Source organism: Sycon ciliatum, chromosome 5 (genome assembly GCF_964019385.1).
Source record: "Sycon ciliatum chromosome 5, ocSycCili1.1, whole genome shotgun sequence".
Taxonomy (NCBI): Eukaryota; Metazoa; Porifera; class Calcarea; order Leucosolenida; family Sycettidae; genus Sycon; species Sycon ciliatum.
Window position 1 is genome coordinate 27,226,613 of NC_088647.1, and position 9,968 is coordinate 27,236,580.

The following is a 9,968-nucleotide window of genomic DNA, read 5'->3' on the forward strand; positions in this document are numbered from 1 at the left end:
CCGAAATTAGATCTGTTCAACCAAAACAAAGTAATTGTATATTCTCAGCACGTCACTCAGCGACGTACATGTTTTGGCTCGTTTGTTTGGGTAGAGCTGTGTACCAACACAGTGGCCTACTTGCGCTTGCACACACAAGTGCATGTATGCGAGTGACACAAAACCGCATTATAGATTTACGTACAGAAGTGGGTGGTGGTGAGGGGAGGGGGGGAGGGGGTCGAGGAGAAGGTATGAGCGTTGACCCATCCCTACCTAAGCTAGTCTTAGCCAGCAGTCAGTACAGTACTACACAGTGCTGGCAACTGAAATCCAACCCCTTAGCGGTGCGTCCACATTCTAGCGGTCTCAATTTCGTAGTTTTGCTATCCCGTGTTGGGTCTTTGCGATGTGAGCGCACCGCTCAGGGGTCGGATTTCAGTTGCCAGCACTGTAGTACTGCAAGTCTGCAGGTGCATACTAGATCTACGCCCAGTCATCGTAGCTCACGGACTCAGATGTACATGTACACGTATAAACTATTGTACTAGTAATTATGATTCAAGGAATGATTATGTACGCGTACATCAATCATCATCTGTATGTTCACCATTGCAAGTCGATTCACATGTAGTGCCGTTTGCTTTCTCTTTGTCTGTGCACAGCAAATTGCTCATCCTCCAGGAAGCTTCACACGCTCGAACACGGCCATGACCGTAATGGCCAAGAACAATAATCCCACGCCACACGCCAGGAAGCCCGTGTTACAAACTACCGTGGATGACTGTGATGATGGTCTACACTGAGGTTGTCCAAGGGACCGGCGAGAAACGTTTAGCCACCCAGACGTCCCTCTGACAGGGAGATCGCTTGGGAGTTCATCCGCAACGCGGCCAACCCATCAGCGAGAAGAAAAACAACTAAAATACGTATACCGCCAGAGGGTTACCAGTTGTAGCGAGCGTCGAGAACTGAGCTGAGGCGCGTGAGGTCGAGTGATGCAACTCAGTCCTCCCGATGCTGGATCGCGCTCACATCCCGTCGAAATGACATTGCGCATGCGTTTTCTCCGCCGGCTCGCCCGGTGCGCTCAACATAGTGAAACCAACAACGCCGGCGCAGCGCCGTATTTGGCATTGATCGCCCAGTGCCGAGGTGGTCCAGCAGGACGTGCAACACGACTGTGCCGGTGGGGACGTCGGCGAGTAAGTAGACCCACACTGCAACACTGCCAACAGTGAAAGATGAATCGTGTAGATCAGTGTGTATGACACTATGAGTCTATGACAGTATGACTATGAGTATGACTGTATCCCTTGCCCTGCTCGTGCTGACTCTCTGCACATAGTCATACCCATGCCATGGCATAAAGGCCGGATGTGTATCGATGATCGATGTATCTCACAATACTGCTACTAGTACTGGTCTGGGTGCGTGCGTGCGTGCTTAGTGGTTACATGAACGCTTAGAAGTGCAATGATTATGTAGATCTACCCAATCCACATGCATGACTGTAACTGCTTCATACAGTGCTGCTCAATGAAATCCGATCAAGAGGGTCGCTGCAACGCCGGGCGCTGTGCAGCCCCAGACCTGCCAACACTGGAATATGAACTGGCGCAGGGCGCAAACTTGGCTCTCACGATCGGATTTCATTGCGCATCACTGTACATACATTGAAGATCTACGCGAGGGTGATTTGTCTGAGGTCGTGAACCATCATAGCCTAGCCTAGCCATCATCATCACCATCATCACGACCAGTAATAGCACAGGCCCTAATGTGACAGCCGTTAGCCGGTCGCGGTTTCTATGTCAGCCTGTGACTACGGCGAAGCTGGCACGCACCCGCCTCCACTGCTCCAGCTCTCCCGACGACGTCGACCACACACACTGATGCACGGCCAACCGAAGTACTGCCACTGGCGCTCCAGATAGATTTACGTCGATCAATGCGCGATTTCCGCGCAGGCTTGGTGAATGATTTTGGCTCTGACCCTGTGCCCTGCCTTTGAACCACCCTCAAGCCAGCAGTGGAGCGCGAAACCGAAAGCGAAAGAGTAAGTAGTGTTTCTTATCGCAGCGGCTGCATGGGCGTTTGACTTCCCAACGAACTGGCTTTGGAGAGAAGGACTGGTATTGCCACCACGGCTACTGCCTACTGGCTGATTAGTGTGATCAAGACAAGAGATTGTGTGCAGGATCTCTGTGTCGATACCCCGTACCCGCGTGTGAGCGTGTGACGATCAGCAACCGTTCTTAGCTGTTCACCCAGCATCGGATGGAGATGTGCAGAAGAATTCGACGCTCTTCGCATCGCTGATCCACTTCGAGTGCTCAGCTTTCTGTAATACATGCTCAGTACATGAACGATTGGTGTCGTAGCGTTTGGTGTTCCCTTTTTCGAGTGGAGTGAGATTCCTAAAGGACTCGATACGAGGAGAATTCGAGAGCAGTTGTTGGCCGTGTGGGCCGTTTCATGAAGGCTGGAATACCCTGGCTTGGCCGAGCGGGTAGGATGTCGAGTGACAGTGTGAAATGTTGCTCATGTCGGCGGGATGCAGCATCACCAGTGCGGAGTGCCGCGATGTGGAGCTTTCTCGTGCTGCTCGTATGTTCGAGAATAGTCGGCGGCCAAGACTTCAACCAGCAGCAGCAACCGATGGTAAGGAACTGGAAAGTGGAAGCGACCGTGTCGATTGTTTTCTGAAATGAATACAGGTAGATGTACGGATCGATGTACATGCATGTCGTCTCGTGTACTGGTTGTAGAGTGCGTGGTCTGCATCCAGCCTACAGGGACGTTCCCTGGATCAGAAGCGCACGGGGTCAGAGTTCATCTGCTAAAATGTCCCACCGACCTTATTGGGAGAGAGTGTGTGTGCGTGTGTTTTGTGTTGTTTATTTCAATTCGCACATCCAAAGAGACCGATGCCCAATTACATGGGAGCAAATAGGTGGGGATGATCGGCACAGGGAGGGAAAAAAAGGAAGGAACAGAGCAATAAAAGTGAGAGTGTGTGTGGGGGGGGGGGGGAGTTGTTGTTGCTTGATGAAAGTCCGTCCAGGAACTTCTGTCACACGATGTAGTTTTGTAGCCTGCTGCGCCGTGGCTTATGCCTATGGTCACAGTATGGTGACAATATTCCGATAAATTGTAATTGCAATCCGCCTTTTCCTTGCTCCGAACATTGGCTGATGAAACGTCGCTTAGCAGCGTGTCCGTGCGATGCGAATTTTTCAAGAGGGCCCCGGAACGGCTGTTTGCTTTTTATTCTAACTAACGTTACTTCTTCCTTCGACTAGTCACCGACTGTCGTTCGCCAAATTTGTTTCTGAGGGACCTACACGTAGGTGAAAAATTTACCTGAGCTTGAGTATGATCGACACATCGATACAGAGCTTCCCACAATCGCTGAGTGCGAATTGAGGACTGTCGTGTCCAGATTCCTCTGCAAAAGATTTAGCGCGTCCTGGATCGAGTGTTTGGGTCATGATTGCTGCAATCGTCTCACTGAGAGAGGCGATGGCCCATAGCCGAATTGCTGCTACAAATGCACGTGTAGTGCTTGACGATGACCACCACCCATTGTTAGCCGAGTGATGGGGCGCGACGGAGAGTTGCTAGTGCCAGTGGTAAATACTAATTAAAAACATCGTGGATTGTCTGTGCGCCATGGTTCAAGACTGCATTCGTTGCTCCGTCTTCGACACGTGAAATCATGCAGTTTGAAGACTCCTGGCTCGAGGCTCTGAGTATTCCTCAGTGAACTGAACGACCATCTAGGTGTTTTCGGAGGCCATACACAGTTACACACGCACCCACACTACCAGACTCGGAGTGCACTCACAAACCATGTCATTCATGGATGCCGTTTTTCTGCAGTAGAACATCTCATACCTCTTCTTTCTACGTCAGTTTTTGAAGAAGTGTTTGTTGTCTGAAGATTGATGCACAACCATGACACTCGGAGTAAAAGCAAGAAGATAGCCTTGTTCCATTGATGACTTGTGTCAACTTCTGAAGATGTGTTCAGTTTTGCACTCTGAATATCCCTGGAGGAAATAGCTGTTCCTGTCCTGACATGAAGATATTTATGGATAGTGACCTGTGTATCTCTCCAACACCTTCATAGCCATGCAAGCTGCAAGGTCTTCCAGTGCGATTGCAATTAAATTATAATCCACATTGAGGCTGAAAATGACCTGTTTGATAACATGGTGTATTGTGTCCGAACCTCTCAAGATCATGATATCATTTCTAGCAAGGTTTGTTTTTTGCTTGGTGTCTTTCTCTTCCTGTGCATATGTATCCAGCCTGGCGGACAGTGCGGTCATCAGACGCTGCAGGAGTCGACGACGTCGGGACCGGACCGGCCGTGCGTGATGACCGCCATGCAGTGCTTCGTGCAGATGAGGCAGCACTGCCTGGCCCGCGGCGTCACATCAGGACGGTGAGAGCAAGACAGAAACCATTGCAACAAGCACACAACATACACGTACACGCATACCTCGTTTATCCGGGCGGTCCGGGACCGGGCACTACCCCGTAACTTTGAAATGTCCGTAACTCCGAATCACATACATTTTGATGGGGAAAGGCCCTATATAATTATGGCATATGACGTCACTATTTCCACAAAGGTGACAAAAAGTAGTAATATTTCCACTGAACCTCACCCAAAAGGTGCTCGGTAGACCAAAGTGCCCGTGATTTCGGGATCCGGATAACCCACGTACGAGTGTAGTCATAGAATGAAACCGGTTCTTAACAATGGTACTATTTTTATTAAAGCTAAGATCCTTTTTTTTGGATAACACACAAATTGTGATACAGAATGTCTAAACCAAGTGGGATAGTAATAATAATTACTAGTACCAAAATCCAATCCAATAAAGGAACCGACATAAAGGTCCCTTGAGCGGTGTCTTAGACAGATTTCACTGTGTGTGCACAGCTAGTTGGTTTCCACGTGCATGTGTGCACGACCGTGTACTTATCCTATCTCTCTCTCTCTCTCTCTCTCTCTCTCTCTCTCTCTTTCTCTCTCTCTCTCTCTCTCTCTCTCTCTCTCTCTCTTTATCTCTCTCTCTCTCTCTCTCTCTCTCTCTCTCTCTCTCTCTCTCACACACACACACACACACACACACACACACACACACACACACACACACACACACACACACACTCTCTCTCTCTCTCTCTCTTACTCTGTCTGTCCGGGTTTGATGTGCAGGCTACGGCGACACTGCAGGTTTCGCGTGGACGCTGTCCAGTGCCTGGACGAGTTTGTCGACATGGAGTGCGAGCAGGAGCAGGCAAACTGCGCCCGGCAATGTGTCGGTACGCAGTCCGCAAACTTCAGGCAGAACTGCTTACGGTAAGCAAACTCAAAGTGAAAAGTTGAAAAATCCACTAAAATTGGTGTGTAAATGAGGCGTGCAATAAAATAGAGGTCCACGTTCCAGATAATACACTAGTGTTGAATATGGGAGTGGATATAATCAGTGTAGTGTACTAGCACAAGCAAAACTACGGAAACCCCCGATTCATGCTGTATACGTTGTTCCCTTATCCATAAAGCGGCTGCGCGGACTCGCTCTGCATACTGCATAGTGCCCATAAGCGGTTCCACTGATTCACCACCCTGACATGACCATGACATCACCATGACATCATTCACATACTACAGTAAGATCTACACTAGTCCTATACCAAACCCGACCAGGCTATATGCGTACAACAAGAGGGACCCAATCTATTACAAACAGTTATACTTAAGTACATGTCTGGACTCGGATGGAGATTGCCAGTTAGTTGTAGAACGTCAGTACCGTCGGTCAGTGTCGTGCAATGCTATCGCATCAGCTGATTGTTTAGTAGGTGCTGGTGGTGTTAGTGGACATTATAGCGTAACTTGTAGTCCCTTGGTCCTTTTTCTTTTCTATAAAGTTGTACATGTATTGGAAACTCAGTGATTGGTCTATGTCATATTCCGTGTTGGAGTCTCGGAGTCTTCATGGTATTTCCTATTACTCTTTGATGTGCTGAACTGTGACTGCAGAACTACCGGCCAGTATTGCACTCGCAGCATTCTCATTCAGCATGGCGCTGTGAGCGCACAGGACGTCTGCGTTCCTCAGAGGTGAGTCATCTTCTTGGTTCTTGCAAACACGCATACACACTGCATCAATCACGCAAGACATCTAGTCAACTATTAGTTGCTTCTGGTGCTGAAGCAGATGAGAGCTAGCTGTGACAAGGAAGCTGATTGTCTGAGACATACTGTAAATATACAAACTTTCGGCAGCTATTTAATTTCGGCTACATTCGGCACCGACCCAAAACACCTAAATTATAACGCCGATGAAATTTTTCACAGCATCTGTCGCACTATACTATGCCCTCTACCCCACGCCGAAAATAAATCGCCGCCGAAATGTCAAAAATTGTGAAGTGCCGAAATTTGGCAGCGCCGAAATTTTGTATATTTGCAGTAACCACTTCAAAGAGCTGCGGAGGCCATGCAAACACTATCTGTTACCCTCTAAAGGTTCACTCTTAGGGATGAACAATATCCAGACATGTGCAATCAACCGTTTGTGTACGTGTATGTGTGTGTGTGTGCATGTGTGTGTGTGTGTATGTGTGTGTGCATGTATGTGTGTGTGTGTGTGTGTATGTGCATGGGTGTGTATCTCTCTACAGGTGTACACTGCAGTCCATGGCCATGGCAATAGCACGCGACGGTGAGCACACGCTGGGAGACCTGGACGACGAGTTTGACGACAGTAGCCTGGATGACGAGTGGGGAGAGTTCATGGACTTTGACCGCGACGACTGGCCGATGGGTGTTGCACCGGGCATGATGAACAACATGTTCGGCGGTCAGCCCGGCATGGGCCAGCCGGGAATGGGCCAGGCCGGCATGATGCCCGGTGGAATGATGCAGCCCGGCGGACAGGGCATGGTGCAAGGCGGTGGTGGTGGAATGATGCAGCCCGGCATGGGCATGATGGGTGGACAGCAGGGACCGCTGGAACCGCAGCAGATGCCCGGCATGGGATTTCCCGGCGCCAACGTCGGCCAGGGCTTCCAGCAGCCCGGCGGCTGGCAACAGCAACAACAACAAGGCGGCTGGCAGCAGCAGCAGCAACACCAGCAAGGCGGCTTCCAGGACCAATGGGGACAACAACAGGGTGGCTTCCAACAGGGCGGCGGCTGGAATCAACAATTCGACCAGTTCGGCCAGGGAGGAGGCTTCCAGGACCAATGGGGCCAACAGGGAGGCTTCCAACAGGGAGGTGGCTGGAATCAAGGACAGCAGCAGTGGGGACAGCAGGATCAATTCGGCCAGCAGCAGTTCGGCAACGGATTTGACCAGTTTGGTGGCCAGCAGTTCGGAGGAGGTGGTGGTTTCGGCCAGGACATGTGGAATCAAGGCCAGCAGTTTGGCGGTGGACAATTCGGCGGACAGTTTGGTGGTGGACAATTCGGTGGCCAGCAAGGGTTCGGCGGACAGCAGCAAGGCTTCGGCGGACAACAAGGCTTCGGTGGAGGCCAGTGGAACCAGTTTGGCCAGCCGCAGCAGATGGGTGGTGGAATGTTCGGCGGCGGTCAGCAAATGAATGGCATGGCAGGAGGTGTCGGTATGAACGGCTTCGGCGCCGGCGGTCCTGGCATGGGTGGTGGCTTCGGTGGGCCCGGAATGTTCGGCAACGGATTCATGGCCGGACGGGGGAGAATACGCGGCCTGTCGCACGTCCTCGACGAGGAGGTGGCGTGCTACAACTCCCAGTCGAGCACCGGCGGACAGCCGGTCATCCGCCTGCTGGCCAGCGACTTTCGCGCCGCGGCCGCCCAGTCGAGCCCTGCAAACCTGCTCTTGCTGGTCGTCCTGGCTATCTCCATCGCGATAGTGCATGCGTGATGATGTAGTTTTAGTTCCTTGCTCCGTCATCACCAGAACTGGATAGGCATCGTGCCATTATCATCACTGCACTCATTGATGCCCTGCAAAACTGCTCCTGTAGGCTGTACTGGCTATCTAGATCTCCATGGCAATAATACACGCATGATGTCATTTTAGTTCCTTGCTCCGTCAGCACCAGAACCGGATAGGCATCCTGTCATTATCATCACTGCACTCATTTACTCATACACTGCAGCCTGCTAAGTGCTACATTGCAATGGCGGAGACACTACAGTCTTCCACTCGGAACTTTGTCAAAATAATGCCATAGCCAAACAAGACGTTTCTGACCTGTCAGACATTCCCGCAACTGGTCGAACCCACCCACTGTACAGAGTTCAAACCACTGAATGACCATGACAACTTGATCCTTGAAACCCAGCTCTATATTTTCAGATCAGTACAATGACAGTAAACTACAGTGCAGCGTCAGTTTGCTATGTTACAAAGTTTCTAATTTGATGATCAGAAAGTTATCAATATAGCTGTTGATTTCCCGAAATCTATCCAAATTAAATATGAATTTCCGGTCTATGTTTATATTCTGTGAAGCTGAGTTTTTTCTCCACTGTACAGTCCGCGCTAAGCCGAGAGCTCTGAGATGCTGTCTTGAGGATTCCTGCCATTTTATTGCACAAAACTGACAATTGCACGCGATGCATACTATGGAGTGTGCGCTGATTGTCTGGTGGGTGGTGGGTGCGTGCATGTACAAGTAAACGTTAGTTTGTTTTTATCTCTGTGCTTACATGTGTAGCCAGTTGTGACAGTGGGAGATTGCTCCGTACTAGTACATTGCAGCGCAGAGCGCACGCCGAAAGGACAGAACGGCCATCCGTGCACTTACACGACTGCAGCCAACATGCAATGAGAGTCTGTGCATGTGTTTTCATGCAAGAGTACATACTCATTGAGTCTTGATGCAAGCAACGGTGCCAGGAATACTGATACATGTACGCCAGTCAGTAACAGAACTACTGTATACACAAGGTACAGTGGAAGAAAACCTGCTACTCAGAGAGTTTCATCATGTGCCTTCAGGCAATCATCAGGAGACTTAGCAGGAGACTTAGCAGGAGACTTAGTCTGCTGATGATTGCAAGGAGCCGGAAACTCTGGGTACAGAGACAGGTTTTCTTCCACTGTACCGTGTGGGTGGGAAAGCGCTACACGTAGAGTGATGACCAGGCAGCACCAGAGAGTAGTAAAATACCGGCATTTTACCACTCCCTGGTCAGCACCCGCACTGAGCACTCTGACCCTGTAAGGCCCACAGTACTGCTCACTGAAATCCAGTCGAGTCACTCAAGTACGCGCCAGGCGTTGTGTAGCCCTCTAGACCTGCGAACACTGGGCTGCGAAATAGTGCAGGAGCAAACTTGACTCACGTCACCGGATTTCATTGAGCAGCACTGTCCTAGCAGAACTAGAGAGGATACACGAATGACAACATTGCTGTGCACTGGAGCTGCAAACCAGACCTTGCCATGACACCCGACATGTAACTAACTAACTTTAGTTGCAATCAAGTAATAGTTTGCAATGTATCTCAAAGGATGATGTCATCGCATTACCACCCCATACAGAGCAACTAATAATTATATGATGCAATTGCTTTACCACCCCATACAAAGAAGTACCTAATATGATGATGTAATCGAACAACCTCTATAGGCCCCGGGGATATACATTGTACAGTACTAAGAGATACTGTTCACCAGTGACTTCCAATTTTTTTGCAGGTTGGTTAATAAAAGCAAAATTTAATAATGCCTGAGATCTCAACCCAAAGCTGGTGTGCACGAGGGTGTCACACCCATGCAGGCTCATATCCACATAAGACAGCTGGCGTGTGATTTCCCCTGCATCCAACAATGACATGAGTTTTGATGGGTGTGTGGTTATGTACGTGTAAGATTTCTCAAGGTCACACGGCTACATGTATGCCATCTGGCACAGGGCTGATACACAGGGGGTCAAGCATACATGGCATCCAACCAGCCGATCAGTTAGTAAC

The 9,968-nt window shown here is 49.9% G+C and overlaps 1 protein-coding gene across 1 annotated transcript; it reads left to right on the top strand.

The window, feature by feature from the left end:
* Positions 1-1,930: 1,930 nt before the first annotated feature.
* Positions 1,931-8,623, top strand: LOC135818209 (filaggrin-2-like). The gene is made up of 5 exons (XM_065331562.1): positions 1,931-2,643; positions 4,296-4,432; positions 5,216-5,359; positions 6,044-6,124; positions 6,688-8,623. The coding sequence occupies exons 1-5, from the start codon at positions 2,458-2,460 to the stop codon at positions 7,907-7,909; spliced, it is 1,770 nt and encodes a 589-aa protein (XP_065187634.1). The 5' UTR covers positions 1,931-2,457; the 3' UTR covers positions 7,910-8,623.
* The last annotated feature ends 1,345 nt before the right edge of the window (positions 8,624-9,968 follow it).

Bases quoted from the DNA above. Each gene is read 5' to 3' on its own strand.
- LOC135818209 (XM_065331562.1), top strand. From the start codon at position 2,458: ATGAAGGCTGGAATACCCTGGCTTGGCCGAGCGGGTAGGATGTCGAGT. The intron at 4,433-5,215 runs GTGAGAGCAAGA...TTTGATGTGCAG, and splicing joins CGCGGCGTCACATCAGGACG to GCTACGGCGACACTGCAGGT. The intron at 6,125-6,687 runs GTGAGTCATCTT...ATCTCTCTACAG, and splicing joins GACGTCTGCGTTCCTCAGAG to GTGTACACTGCAGTCCATGG.